The sequence below is a fragment of the Balaenoptera acutorostrata genome, chromosome 7 (genome assembly GCF_949987535.1).
Source record: "Balaenoptera acutorostrata chromosome 7, mBalAcu1.1, whole genome shotgun sequence".
Lineage (NCBI taxonomy): Eukaryota > Metazoa > Chordata > Mammalia > Artiodactyla > Balaenopteridae > Balaenoptera > Balaenoptera acutorostrata.
Genome location: NC_080070.1, coordinates 30,597,816 through 30,613,856, shown reverse-complemented (window position 1 = coordinate 30,613,856; position 16,041 = coordinate 30,597,816). Strand labels below are relative to the sequence as shown.

At 39.1% G+C, this 16,041-nt stretch overlaps 1 protein-coding gene across 2 annotated transcripts in view; it reads left to right on the top strand.

Annotated features, from left to right (window-relative positions):
• The first annotated feature begins 7,413 nt into the window (after nucleotides 1-7,413).
• CPED1 (cadherin like and PC-esterase domain containing 1) overlaps nucleotides 7,414-16,041 on the top strand; it is a 291,359-nt gene continuing 282,731 nt past the window's right edge. For both annotated transcript variants that reach the window (XM_057550402.1, XM_007177252.3), the window contains exon 1: nucleotides 7,414-8,558. In XM_057550402.1, coding sequence (XP_057406385.1) covers nucleotides 8,310-8,558 — 249 coding nt within the window. In that variant the 5' untranslated portion in view covers nucleotides 7,414-8,309. The remainder of the gene's footprint in view (nucleotides 8,559-16,041) is intronic.

Below are 16,041 nucleotides of genomic sequence, written 5' to 3'. Positions count from 1 at the left end.
TACAAGGGGCCAGGCAGAAATATTTCTAAATAACCCTGAACATAAATATGAGTCAGTTCATTGGAGTGATTTTGCTAATATTGTAATTAGCCCAGTAGAAACTTTTAATGTGACCTCCCCAGTATGTCCCATTAGAATTTATCAATTTTTTATTTGTATCCTTGAAGCATTTATATATTTATCTTCAATATGACAAAGAATTGTTTTCTTGAATAGTTTGAGGCATTGATTATAAGGATAATTTTTTTCATGGGTTTCCCAAGCGTGCCAAAAGATTTTTCACTTTTCCAATGGTTGCCACTTATGAATGTTTGAGCGAGTCCCCTTATCTGTTTAAAACAAAACAAAACGAAAAAATAAGCTCATATATTAGCATATGATTTAAATATAGAAGTAGTCTTTTGACTTTATGTAGTATACATGTAGCCAAAGAACCATACTCTGTCAAAGAACGTTTCCTTCTTAGCCACTCAGATTGCCGAAATGAATGCCAGTCTTCATCGGAGTGATAAGACCAAACCTACCCCTTCCCATCCCCCATCACACACATCAGTCTTTCAGGGAGAAAATTTAATGCTGGGAAAATTTCAAAATACTTTTTATGTTCTGAAAATAAAAATGGATGATTGAACTGTGATTACATTTTTTAAAAGAAAACAAGCTAAATTATGTGGCTATCTTGAGAAAATTTCTTTCAATGTATTATGGTTTCCAAGGAATATTATATTGTCAATCTACAGAGAAGAGCAATGAAATTTCTAATTAAGGTAAAGAACATAATTTGATACTATGATATAACAAATGGAATTTGTTCATGTTTTATATATTAATTGATAAAAATTTAGGAATTCTGGCTCCATGCCAAGGTGTGAGTTTACATCTCAAAATAGTAAAACATTGGGGATGTATAATTCATTGGATTAAATATTTACCATCCTGCCTGTGTAGAGGATGCGAACCTTAAAAGCAAATTTGGAAGGCTTAAAGGAAATTATATGCCCAAGTTGCATTTGTTTGGGGGAGCAGTATAATTACGCATTCAAGAAATGGTTAAAATCCCAGTGAAGCTAATTCTGTCATTGCCACAAGCTGCTCAGGGACTCACTATTCTAAATTAAGTAACAGACCATCTTTGGCACCCACATGTAAAAATTGTGCAACAAACTATTCCTTTGGTTAAACTTCAGTTGCCCTATTGACATTTTCTGCCAGATGATTCTTTGTTGTGGTGGTGCTGTCGTGTGCATTGTGGGATGTTTAGCAGCATTCCTGGCATCTACACACGAGATGCCATTAGCATCCCTCCTGGACCCACAAGTTGTGACAACCAGAAAAGTCTCTAGACAATGCCAAATGCCCTCTGGGGAACAAAATTACCCGCACTGGGTTAAATGTTAACAAGATGTGAAATATTTCTTGTGGGAAAAATGGCAATAATAGGGAAAAATATTTGAATTTATGATGTATAGACCTCTACAAATGGGAATTTTTCAATCACTTGCAAGAAGACACAGATACTGCAAGAATAGGGAGATGAGTAACATAGTTTCTGTCAGAAAGCAGTTTATACTGTAAAGAGATACAAGTACACTAGTAACTAGAATACAGCACGGAATATGATAAAAGTAATTTTGGGGACTGGTGCAAGCAAATTCAAAATGCTTATGAAGAGAGAAAGTTGTGAAAAATAAGTAGAGTGACTGGTCAAGAACTATGGAGAGCTGGCAAGTGTACGTCACATTTCAGAAAGGCCGCACCAAGTGTTCTCATATGGACTCTCCAGGAGATTTATATGCTCAGAAACACTGGTCCTAGTGGACAATTTAAAATGATAAGCATTTAGGAACTTCCTTGGTGGTGCAGTGGATAAGACTCCGTGCTCCCAATGCAGGGGGCCCGGGTTCGATCCCTGGTCAGGGAACTAGATCCCACATGCATGCCGCAACTAAGAGTTTGTATGCTGCAACTGAGGAGCCGGTTAGCCGTAACCAAAGAGCCCTGGAAACACAACTTAGGAGCCCACCTGCCGCAACTAAGACCCGGTGCAACCAAATAAATAAATAAATATTTTTTTAAAAATGATAAGCATTTAGTCTGGAGGATTTAGTCTATCTGGACTGTTTTGTTCATCTAGAAACTTAGAGACTATAGAATGTATCTGTTCAAGCAAACATCAAACAAGAAAAAGATAGTCGAAAAACGAAGATTTTCACTGTGGTATTTTATTTCCATGTGTAAATTGAACAAATGCTGTGCCTGAGGGAAGTCCCTTCTACCCTTTAATGCAATTCCCAGACCTCTGCAAATCCTGAGCTAACCATTCAGCAGCCTAGAGTGGTTTTAGAACCGCTACAAAGGAAGGGAAAAATCGTTTTTGTTTTTTTTTTTTATTGCACTAAAACCCCATAAAGTTTCAGTGGTCTTAAATTGAAATCCATAGATTTGTACAAAAAGTGACTCCACATAATGTTTAGGAGAGAGGCAACGGAATTGCGTTAAAAGGAAATTAAGCAAGTTTAAATGTTGATTGCATTAGAAATTGCAGAAAAATTGCAAAACTGTTTTAGGATTTCTCTTCATACTCCTCCAGCATATCAAGAACAAGACATGAGCCTAACTGTAGATGGAACTTTTGGTTTTTCATTATAATGAGTGGGAGGTGTAAAGTTCTAAAGACAAGTGAAAGGACGCATGATGTTAACCCTGATATAAATTAGCGCTCTGTGTTTGTAAGGCTTTGTGGGATAACACATGATCAGGTGTATATGCACGTACCTTACACTAGTGCAGCATTTTCCTCCACAGGGACAGTGTGGGCCCTAAGGCAAGAATCTGACCTTGCACACAGACTTTTCAATCTTGCATATATTTTGCACCATTGAGAGTAACCACATAAACTTTACCCATGTGGTTGTCCTTATTCTACCTAAAAAACAAAAGAGGTTTTGCTTTGTGAGTTTACAACTAAAGATAGTGGTAATATGACAGTATTCTCAGATAAATTAAGATAATGGCCTTCCTAGTCTGACAGCTATCATAATATCTTCATTAATAAATCATGTGGGGAAGAAACTTTTTGGATTCCTGTCTACAGATGGCTAAATAAACCCTTTAACTTACAAATTAGAGCCATCCTTGATCAGGACCGAACTCTCAGTTCTATCCTTAGTTGTCTCCCACTAAGACATAAAACCTGCAGCAGCTGAAATATTTGTGACTTTTCAGGGCCCAGTTGAGAAACTGCCACTTTCCTGAAGCTTTCCTTATCACTTCTCAAAAGATGTGAACTCCCAATTACAATTCTCCATGGCACTTGACTTATCTCCATGTTAGTTGTGGTTGGGAATGCTATGTTTATCAGCCTCTTTTCCTTTTCCTCTTGGGCATGTAGCTAAACCTCATTTTCCATCTCAATTTCAATTAGGTGGGTCCATATGATTGGGCTCTGACCAGTAGAATGTGGACTGAAGGATGTATGCCAATTTGAAGCTTAGTCCCAAAAGCCCTCTCACATAATTCTCCTTGCCTTTCTCATTTCTCATCTGCTAGTAGGATTCAGAGGATCCCCGTGGGTGTCCAAGATTCTAGAGTATGGAAAGTCACCAGGTGGAAGGACCTTGGGTACTAAATGTCTTAATGGAAACTGACAAACACTGGAAAATTATATGAGTGCAAAACGAGATTTTCTTGTATCAAGTCTCTGAGATCTCAAAGTTATTTGTTACAGAAGTTATCCTATCCTGACCAATTCATCATTGTGTTTATCATATTTTAGTCATTTATGGTATTTGTTATATGTCTTCAGTTTTCCACATTGCCTGGGATGATGTTTTTCCATAGTAAAGATTCAATATGTAATTCGTGATTTAAAAGTTTCCTGTATGTTCAGAGCTTATGGGGAAATTTCCATAGTCATTATTAGAAGAGAGGTGGTAGGAGCTGGGAAGAGGTCATTCAGACTCTCTAGGGAAGAGGTTCTGGCAGGTGAGTGCCCAGGTGTGACTGACAGCACCCCCAGGACTTAGCTCATGACATCACCACCAGTATCTACAACTGAATTTTACATCCCTGTGGTCAGGAGCTTTCTTGAAAGAAAAAGGCTTTCCCCTGCAGGAAACCAAGTGGGCCCGGAATCTGAAGATTTCCTCTTCTTACCAGGTTGCAACAGAGAGGAAATCCATGTCAAAAATGCATCCCTACAAGCATAACTTTGGAGCCTCAGGTGTGACCTGTGAGATTATCTAGTGATCACTGAAGCCCCTATTTTATGAGGAAAGTGACACTCAAAGAGATAAGTACGTTCCCAAAGTTCCTGATAGGATACTGGAATCTTCTCTATTAGAGATAGCTTTATTTCTCTAGTTTAAAAAATAAAATAATTTTTAAAAATACCTTTTCAAACAACAATTATTAAATTCAACCTCTCCTTTCACCCCCACTTCATATCAAAACCGAAACGGAACATAAGTGTGATGGAAGAGTATATTTTGTGTTAGAGAGGTTTGAAGAGGAAGATTGTTGTGTTTTGTCCAACCTTGAACTGTAGGATTCTAAAAGACCTGCCACTCTATTGTCCCAGGTTGATGCCACTTAAATACAGGCCCTTGAATACTGAAGTGATTTAGGGAAAGAGGTACTTTATGAAATTATATGCACAAAAACATTCAGTCTGAAACACTGCCAGAATCCACAGTTTCATATAATTCTACTGTGTGTTACCCTCCTACTCCTCCCACTGAACCAACTTACTCTCTGTCTTCACTGTTTCCTGATCTGACACCTCCAGACTCTAACACATGCTCCTACTTCACCCTGCCTTACAACTAGGGCATAAATACCTCCCACTTGTAGTCTCCACCTTCTGGTCACTCCCATCCCTCTCTTGCTCTCATTCTCCCAAACCAGCATCGGCCCCCCACCATCACCTCAAAGAATAAAGGAAAGAGAACTAATACTGAGTGCTCATGTTTGCTTTGGGGGCTTCTCCAAGAGGCCCGGTATTTGATAATTATCTGTTCATATGTCTGGCACCAAACCAGACTGAGCTCAGTCACAGGATTGAAAACATAACAGACATGCATTCAGCATGCATTTTTCGAACACATGTGCACAGAACGCTTATCGTGTACATTATTTCATCTAGTCACGCCAACAACACTTCAAAGGAAGCATTAGTATCCTCATTTCACAAATCACTTGTTTAAAACCATGTGATAAGAGGCAGTGCCATGATTCTAAACCCAGATGGGGCTAACTCTAACGTCAGATGTTGTCTATGGACTGCCTTAGTCTATTCGTATCTTATTTCCCGCCTCTTCTTTCCAACTTCCCACTCTATCCCTTTTCTCACTTCTGCAGATAGTCATTTATTTACCATCTTCCCACTGGGTTTTTCAACCTGCCAGTATCATTTCTAGAACACTAATTTGCCATCTTCTTTCTGATTCCTGTTACTTGAAGTGTAGCTATAAAATTAACTATGCTGTTGTCTTTCACTTCTCCCAGATCAAAGACAATATGATTTTAGCATCTGGTTTATGTTTTCAATTTAATAATGCATAAAAATAACCCTTCAGGTTCCTAAGACTCTCAGTCTTCAGACTTTTTGCCTTAATAGAAATGCGTGTTCATTCCTTTTCACCTAGTAAAGAACTTCCTCTCGCCTCAGATCACACCAACACAAGGACAATTCCAGTTTAGAGATCTCCAATTCCTATTATCTCTCAAATTAAACTATATCTTCCAACACTACTGTTTAACCATTTCCTCTTAAAACTCTCTTGGCTTCTTGGCTTCTAAAAGTCAAATGCCACTTCATTTTCCCCTGCTATCAATACTTCACTTGTCATGGGATTGAGGACTCTGAATCTATAAATAAAAAATATTTTTAAAAAACTGGAGGGGGGGCTTCCCTGGTGGCGCAGTGGTTGAGAATCTGCCTGCTAATGCAGGGGACACGGGTTCGAGCCCTGGTCTGGGAAGATCCCACATGCCACGGAGCGACTGGGCCCGTGAGCCACAACTACTGAGCCTGCGCGTCTGGAGCCTGTGCCCCGCAACGGGAGGGGCTGCGATAGTGAAAGGCCCGCGCACCGCGATGAAGAGCGGTCCCCGCACCGCGATGAAGAGTGGCCCCCGCTCGCCGCAACTAGAGAAAGCCCTCGCACGAACCGAAGACCCAACACAGCCAAAAATGAATAAATAAATAAAGTAGCTATAAAAAAAAAATTAAAAAAAAATAAATAAATAGTTACTAGTGTAACAGCTATAAAAAAAAAAAACTGGAGGGGATATATGCAAGGGTTCGGGATAAATCTAGCTTTAGTGTGAATACTTATTCTCTAAAGCTTTAATTAATCTGTTAAGGTGTTAAAGTAGTTTCTTACAAGTGAGAAGCGTAGATGACCTTTTGTCTCTGGATCTATAATAGCGAGACACCCCTAGGGGGCGCTCCGTCTCACAAAATACAAGTGACTGACAGGCGCGTGCCTAAGGGATGGGATCACTTTAGAGGTGTGGCCTCACAGGAGAACCTCAGCCCACAAGAACGAGTTTGGGTCAGAAACAGGTCACAAAACCTATTTAGAAGAGCCTTGGAAGAATATCTGCTATGAGCCTAAGCCAGTCCTGGGTGACCAGAGATCGCAAAGCAAAGGCTGGGAGAGGTGAGCAACATGCACTGGACAGATTGCCTTTCTCCATGGCATTCCCTCAGCTGACTCAGCAAAAGTGGCTGGAGTTTGCAGACTTGCCCTGTTAGGGGTTCCTTGTGGTAGTCTGTATAGCATTAGATTGAGTTGACTTCTGGACAAAGCGTGCCGCGTACCCCTTTCTGATGGCCAAAAGTTATACCAACGTCTGCTACAGTCCACTCATTATGGGAGTGAAGTGTCAGGCAATTAGCCTTTGAAAGACTCAGCCCTGGTCCAGGAAAGGAGCAATAATGGGATATGAGTTAGGTACTGAGCAGAAAAAGATCATTTCCAGTGGAATCAGTGCATACAACAGACTTTCATGTTCTTATCCCCATAAGAGTGACCGTAATTCCTTCGAGTGAAGATCCTCCCAATTCCCTCACCGAGCCTGCTTTAGTCTCCCCCTCGACCTTTGACATCAACTGACGAAGGGCTATTTGTTTTTCCAATGCTGTATTAGAAAAAAAAAAAATACAGAAAGGCTCAGATATCAAATATGTATTTAAAATTCTGCAGCTCTGGGTGGACAGTCACATTTCAGGGGAAATGAGAAATGTTGTTTCCAGTCTGGGGAAGCCCACCCTTTCTGATCCTGGGCTAACAGCGCGCTCCGGCCGCCCCCGAGGACCGAAGAGCCCGGGCCTTAGCCCCGCCCCCTCGCCGGACAGTGGCTGCGCTGCCCGAGGGCCCCGCGCCCGGCGCCCGGCGCCCTGCTCCCCGCTCCCCTCCGCGAGTGCGGCCGGCGCGCGCGTGTAGCTCCGGGTGCCTGCGTGAGTGTGTCCGTGGGTGGGAGATGAATTGGAGTCATACGACTGGGTGTTTCCTTCCGAGTGGTTTTGATCAGCAATCCATTAGGGGATCATGGAAACTTTTTTTTTTTTTCTGGCTAAAAGGATGAAAACTGAGTAAGTACGTAGAACTTTGAACTTGAAACGGAATGGAACAAATACAAGCCAAACCCTGCGGATGGTAACCATGTCCCTTCAGACCCTGTATTCCCTTTTTCTGTTAAAAGCCGTGAAGGCTTACAGGAAAGTGGCAGTTTAAAACGGAATGAAGGGAAGCAGTTAAGAAACATGAAAGGCTGAAAGCAGGACAGCTTTAAAACCGGAGGAAAAATGAGGAACTGTTAAGGCAAGCTGGCCCGCCTCCAGCTTTGCAACAGGCACTTTGCTTTAAACCTATTGCGTTCTCCGGTGCTGTTTTTAGACTCCAGATTTACTTTGCTGTTGTTTCTCTTTTCCTGTGAAGCTTTTACTGTGAGCTTAAGGATGTTGTGAAAAATAAGGCATTACCGGAAGCAACAGTTTGACAGCCTGGGGTACGCTCAGGTTATTAGTTACAACGATTATTATTTTGATGTCTTTTTTTAACCGAGGCCAACCACTTTTTACTGTCATCCATGGAAGGGCTCTTATTAACCGCCTCAGACTTTTGGGACCGATGATTCTTTGGCAGGATACTTCGGAAAGTTCTTAAGTGGGGATGGAGCTATCTTGATTTGATTTAAGTTGTGGAAAAAGAAGACAGATTTGTGTTTTTCATGCTGACAAAAAATAGCTGCTATGACTTTTCCGGCAACGTGGACAGGGGCCAAGTGAAGCTGAACTGGTCATGGTCTGTCGTCCAGTGTTCCTTTCTCGTCGGCGATTTTGCCCCCGGCCCTTCTTGGTGGGCTTGGTGGTGGCAATCTGTCTCTTCTACCAGACGCTGACATTCCGGGGGGCAAGGAAGCTCACAGCGGCTGTCCCTGAGGCTGCCCCAAACACACCCACCGAAACCCAGGCAAGCAGATGCAAGGAAGGATTCTCCCTGGACAAGCAGTGCTTACTTCTCACCGATAAGGCACAGGAAGTCAGAAAGGTAAGGCGGTCATAAGCTTAACCTTGACATTTTCTGCAAAGATAGCAGTCTGCCTCTCTCTGTCCCTTCTGTCAGACTAAAATTAACTTCCATGAGGTCTGAAAAGGATCCAGAGTATACACAGTCCAGACAGTGACCTTATGACAGTGAAACACACGTTAGCTTAAACTTCTTACATTTACTTCCAGAGAGTCCTGGTCATTATTTGATCTCTCAGAATTTCACTTCATTTCAGCTAAATGAAATAGACAATTTGGAGGAGATGGGAATGATGTGAATTCTTTCTAAAATACTGGGATTCTGAGAGATCTGAAGATTTACAGTTCAGGAACAAAAATCAAATATTCATAAAATTTGGTAAACGTTGAGTGTCTCTTTCCTCAAGGCAGTCAGTATGAGTGGTCAGACCATTCCAGACTTGAAGTTACTGCAAAATTACATTTTATAATGGGTTAAGTCTATTTGTCACATTTCTAAAGCAATATATTTATTTTTTTGAAGCATTTAAAAAATAGTATAATAGCCTTCTTCAAAAGAATTGACACTGCATTTTATTGCTTATAGAATTAGAAAAATACAGATTATTCTATACTTATACTATTCTAATTAACTTTACTAATCTTACTTGTCAAGTGTTGGAAAAACACAAAACACAAGTAAATACACAGAATTTCTATCTTAATATACCACTCTGTTCATGCCTGTTAGTGAAATGAAGACCTTTAAAATAATCCAGTCTAGAAAAGAAACAGAAAAACACACACAGATACTCATGATAGCAAAACCACTGATTTCTATGCTACAGCAATAGTGTAGCAAGATAATTTAGGAATCTGTAAGTACTATCTTATATCTACAGTAGATTTAGGTAGATCCTATGATCATGGTTAGTGTTTGGAGCAGAATTTCTTGTTGAATACCAACACTTACTGCTACCATTATTGCTAACACCACACCATCTTGTTTTAAAAATTCTTTTATGTATTTCATTTCAGACTCATAACCCTTTGAGCTAGGTAAGATAGGTATGATGACACTCAGAGATGTTTAGGCAGGCCACATTATGACATACATGGTACATCCATCTGGTTCCTACTGCAGGGAAGATGCTCTAGATAAAAGTAAATTCAAAGCTCTGATAACAATTTGTGAAACCACAGCTGTAAGAACTTACTGAAATACGAGATAATATCAGGTTTGAACAAAGAAAATGTGAAGACTTTTGGGTGATTGAGTGACTTATTTTATCAACAATGTCAAGAAATACCTTGACCAAGAAATAGGACAAAAAAGCAGATAATATCACTAGAAACACATCGAGATGAAACTTCAACAGCAAGTGTGAATCAAATATTAAATTAATTGAAGAATTTGTATTTTTTGTTAATTTATACCAGCATTAACTCTTATCTACATTTTTAATACATCAAATTTATGATGGGTGTAAACTATGACTTTGAAAGTCACTTCTTGTTTGTTTCCAATAAGTATAATTTCTTTAAAAATATTTGAGATGGTTTTGCTCTTTAAGTACCTAAAATTTTTGCTAAGAACTTTGGACAAAAAGGTTTTTATTCATTAACTTACGGCCTTTCTTACTCACTACTTGACTTTACGGTGACTCCTGTTTTTGCCTGTAACTTAGGCATATGTTAACTGTTATTTGTAGGCTGTCACAGAAAATTCCATTTCAGCTTTGGACCTCCTGCCACTTATAAACCATCTGAAACTTATTGGTTGCTCGTGTAAAACATTCACTCTAGAATGTTCTTCACAAAAAATGCCTAACACATGATGATTTTTTTCCAGTCTTAAATATTTTAACTGTAAGCAAGATTTTGAAGTCACAATTATAGTTCAGAAGCTCAGTGGATATGAAAACTGAATTTCCAAACATTTGCTACATACCTCTATTTTCAGCTTAACTTGGGCCAGCCTTTGGTTTAGAGCCAGTTTTTATTAGACAGAAAGTATCATGTGGAAGTTAGTTAAAATCCAATATAAATTAGTTCTCCTTGTAATATATGTTCCAGAAAAGAATCAAATAATAATCCCTTTTTGAAGATTAAATATTCTTTCAGACAGCTAAAGTGAAGAAAGAAATGTGTTTGGAGTACATACATAGATCCTTCTCAAAAACAGCTACTTAAGAAGTTCATTAAAAAGATAACTGATAAGATGCTACCTAGATTTTCCTCAAGACCTAAAATATAGCTTTTTAGGCATTTTATAGAAGATGCATTGTTTCTATCTATAAATTTTGGGTTTTGTTATTACTTTTATTGGCAAACCAAAATATTCATTTTACTAGCGCTTTCCCTTACTTGTATCCATCCATCTTTAGGCGATTTTTAAAGTTACCTAAAACAGCTGGTTTTGACCTAAGGTTCATGGATTCCAGAAAGTATTTGGATGTATAAGATGTCTACCAAACCCAAGCATTTTATGCAAAAAATGTGTGTACATGTATGTGCTGTTCTCTGGGAAAAACTATGATCCTCTTCAGATATTCAAACCTAAAGAAACACTAGGAAATAAGAAAGTGCTTAAAAAACAGTACATTTCAACTTTAATTGCCCCTTCAGGAAGTGTAAGTTGGGTCTGAGTTTATAAATCTAAAAAAGGAAAAAAAATCTTAACGAATCCACTTGAGGACATTTGAAAAACGATTTCAGTGAATGCTGTAGTGTCTGCAGGGATAAACATTCTGAAACCGAAGTATACTCATAGAGTATTTCTCGAATCATAGTTTTCGTACTTTCATGAATAAGCAATAAGTATTTCCCAGTTGTTTTGGTTGTAGTTGTTTCTAAGAGAGGACCTTTTGTGCTTTACCAGCCAAGTAACGAGAGCGTTCTGTAGTAGCAAATATTTAAAGGTAAGTGACTGCTCTTTACACCTTTGTAATTGGGATCTGGTTCAATGTCTAAAACTGTTTTCAGCACAGATTGAGATCATGGTATGGTATATGCCAACTTTCCATAGTGAGGAAGTGCCCTCCCTCCTCTGGCCAAATTTTAATTCTTTTTTCCATTTGAGCTTTACAAAGAGCCTTGCTAAGCAGATGTACTTTTGTCATTTCTTCTGGGTTTTCTCCCAGTATTAGTTGCTTGTGCTGTGTCTTAAAATTACTTCAACTTAATATATAAACTGAAGACAATTTCAGTTATCTTCACTGAAGTAGGTCACACAATAGATTTATTTATTTTCCTAGAATCTAACATTTCAATATTCCATAACATAGGAAGCACATTAAATTATAAACAGACACAATGGAAGAAAATTTCCTTGGTAAATCCTCCTTTAATGGAAACTTAGCTCTTTGGGGAGTATATTTGTACTCACCATAGCCATGTGTTTCTGATTATCTCTTGTTGATGTTCCACAAGGAGACTATTTCTTTGTTGTCTGACTCTTTGTTTTCCATTTCTTCTTGACTATTTTCAGTGACAGTTCCCTACAACTACTCTCCCACTGTCCAACCATACACCAATGCAGATAAGTGAATGTTTTCACTACAAATACTTTTTATTTAATCTGTTTCTGTTTCTAATAATGCATAATATATTTAACATTTGAAAATTCTAAAAATTACTTGTTTAGCCTCGGTTTTCCAGAAACAGAACCTATGGCAAACACTTAGATGATAACATTTTATTGGTTGGTGCAATCCCAGGAATATGAGAGAGGGGGAAATAAAGAAAGAAGGAGAGCAAACACAAATGGGTGAATTATTGGGAGACATTTCCAGAGAGGCTGTATTAAACTACTGCATCTCAGAACAGGCACCGGGGGGAAAAGGGCAAGAAGGACAAACAATTTATCTCTCTCCTGGCTTTCTCTTTCTTCCGTCTTTCATTGGTTAGAATTGGTCCCATGCTACCTCTAAGTAGTGTTGCGTGCACTCTCTGGGTGGCCATGGGGGAGCCAGGGCCTTGGTGGGTGCAGTGCTGCCAGGTAAAAGCGGGGTGGACCCTCCTTTCCATCTGTAATGTGCATAGGAGCGCCCAGGTCTCTGGTGGGCACGGTGGTGAAAAGTATCCATAGCTTTATGATCACAACAATGGCATGAGTAATGCCCTTTGGAGGGGTAGGGCAGGGTGATCTAGTGTCTGATCCAGTAGTTGTGCTAATTTTGCTTTCTAAAATCCACAGAGAATTTCTAAATATGTTCCTTCTCTTGGGGAATAGCATCACTTTCTTTAAATGAAATATTTGTAACTATCTCACTGAGAACTCTCCTCTCCCACTGAAAAAAAAACCCTTCCTTCATCTTTACCTTTTCTCCTTCTCATCCCTTTCATTCATTCATTCATTTTCTTCATTTATTTAGTAAATATTTGTTGAATAATTTATACTTACCAGACACTGTGTCAGGTACTGGTGATACAGAAATATACAGCAATGTGAGACAGACAAGTAAATAAATAGAATGTTAGGGAATCCATAACTTTAAGACAACATTTTGAAAGATGAGAAGGAACTAGAAAAGGTAGAGAAAGAAAAGAGTATTACAAGCAGAAAACACCGCATTTGCAAAGAAGAAATTAACGAATGTGTGTGTGTGTGTGTGTGTGTGTGTGTGTGTGTGTAATGTGTTGAGGGAAGCAGAGCAAGAAGGCAAATAGATGAAGTAGAGAGTTCAGCAGGATCTAGATGTCGGAAATGTGGGCATGATAAGGAGTCTAGTTTCTGTCCTGAAGGCAACAGGGAACCCCCAAAGAATGAAAAGCAAAATGTGGCACGAATAGAGAGAACACTCCAGAATGCACATTGCAGAATGGACTGGAGGGGATTGAATTGAAGGCAGGCGGACCAGTTGAGATGCTGTTTTAGAGATGGGAGTGGTACGGCTGCAAGCCAAGGAATCCCAAAGCTTGCCAGCAAACCACCAGACGCTCAGAAGAGGCCAGGAAGGATTCCTCTACAGGTTTCAAGGGTAGCGTGGCACTGCTGACACCTTGATTTCTGGCTTCTAGCCTCCAGAATTGTGAGACAATACATTTCTGTTGCTTTAAGCCACTCAGTGTGTGGTACTCTGTAATGGCAGCCCTGGGAAACTAATAAAATTGGGGAGGCAGAATGGTTCAGCATGTGAGCTCTCAAGTCAAATCAATAGCACTTGTTACCTTGCTACCTTGGGAACATTTCTTGACCTCTTCAGGATTTTGTTTCCTCACCTGAAAATGCATATATTATCATCTTACAAGGCTACCATGAAGCTTAAATGAGAGAAATCATGTGAAGCACTTGAAGTGTCTGGCGGGTAGGAAGTGCTCAGTTAGTATTAACTATCAGGATAATTATTATTTAATCTCTTTGGGGATTTACCCATCTCTGTAGTTTCTATAGACCCTAACACTTGGCTTTCCCAAAGTAGGTGAGCAATGAGTTATTGCTGCAATGAACATAAGTACGTGGGTAAGGAGAGTCTGAGAGGAAAGATACATTGAGTTTCTCTCCCTGTTCTCCAGCCTATAAGCTATTGCCTTTTCACAGTAAAATGAGCCTTTAGAACCAAGAGAAAACCTAGGGAGGATGATATGTCACTCAGAGTAAGGCCTGCTCATCTCTAAGCAAGGTCTTCAGTTTGGGCTGAATTTTTTTTTTTTTTTTAAGTTTACGATGCTAGCACTATCCGCATGTTATAGCTGAGGATGTGGAGAGATGAGGTGGGTGTAGAGTAGGGGAAAGAGGTTAAGATTTTTGACCCTGAATAAATATTTATCTATTTGTTTACTATCTGTCTCCCTACATAGAATATAAGCTCCTTAACAGCAAGGACTTTGTTTGACTGGTTTATTGCTACATCCCCAGTGCCAAAACAGTATCTGACATCTAATGAGCACTGAATAAATATCTAGTCAATGAATGAATAAATAAATGAATCATGAGTTTAAAGGTCAGAGACAGTCCTCTTCAAAGCAGAGGCCGGGAGATGAGAGGAACTCCTCCCCTCTTTCTTTTTCCCTTCACTGAACTCTCAGGTCCTCCACTCCGTCTTTTCCCTGTACCAATATTCCTCAAAGTCCTTCCTGTACCATTTCTTGCACTTTTGCCTAGTGTAACGATCTTGCATTTTGCTACATTGAATTTGCTTCATCAGTTATTATACATCTCTCTTCTTCTCTTCAGCTCATTTGTCTCTTTGGGATTCTTCTCTAAATAAACATCCTCAAGTATCTACCATAAATTACAAAACAAAAAATCCTCTCCTAACCTATATGCCTCGCTAAATACTTCCCATCCCTCTTGGCTTCTCTGTCACTATCATTTAACCCCTCTTTGTCTCAAGCAATTTCCATTTTTTTAACAGATTCTGCCAAAAATTGAGGTTTTCCTTTTACATGTTTTTATATTTTAACCAGATTTGGATGTAATTATTCTAAAATAGTGCTGATGGCATCTAAACACAGAGGTCTATGTATAGGAGGCTCTCAGGAGATGTCAGCATACTAACACTTATGTGATTTTCCTAGAATTGTTTGCTCATTAAATGATGAGCATTTAATGCTTGTGGATTTCTCTGAGATAGTTTTTTTGTTTGTTTTTATTAATCTACTTGCATATATTTTATTTTTTGATGTTTTTCTTATTAGTTATCTATTTTATACATATTAGTATATATATGTCAATACCAATCTCCCAATTCATCCCACCACCAGCCCCCCACCCCGCTTTTACCACTTGGTGTCCATATGTTTGCTCTCTATACGTGTGTTGCTATTTCTGCCTTGAAAACCGGTTCATCTGTACCATTTTTCTAGATTCCACGTATATGTGTTAATATACGATATTTGTTTTTCTCTTTCTGACTTACTTCACTCTGTATGACAAACTCTAGGTCCATCCACCTCACTACAAATAACTCAATTTCGTTCCTTTTTATGGCTAAGTAATATTCCATTGTATATATGTACCACATCTTCTTTATCCATTCATCTGTCGATGGACACTTAAGTTGCTTCTATGTCCTGGCTATTGTAAATAGTGCTGCAATGAACATTGGGGTGCATGTGTCTTTTGAATTATGGTTTTCTCTGGGTATATGCCCAGTAGTGGGATTGCTAGGTCATATGGTAATTCTATTTTTAGTTTTTTAAGGAACCTCCTTACTGTTCTCCATAGTGGCTGTATCAATTTACATTCCCACCAACAGTGCGAGAGGATTCCCTTTTCTCCACACCCTCTCCAGCATTTGTTGTTTGTAGATTTTCTGATGATGCCCATTCTAACTGGTGTGAGGGGATACCTCACTGTAGTTCTGATTTGCATTTCTCTAATAATTATTGATGTTGAGCAGCTTTTCATGTGCCTCTTGGCCATCTGTATGTCTTCTTTGGAGAAATATCTATTTAGGTTTTCTGCTCATTTTTTGATTGGGTTGGTTGTTTTTTTAATATTGAGCTGCATGAGCTGTTTATATATTTTGGAGATTAATCCTTTGTCCGTTGATTCGTTTGCAAATATTTTCTCCCATTCT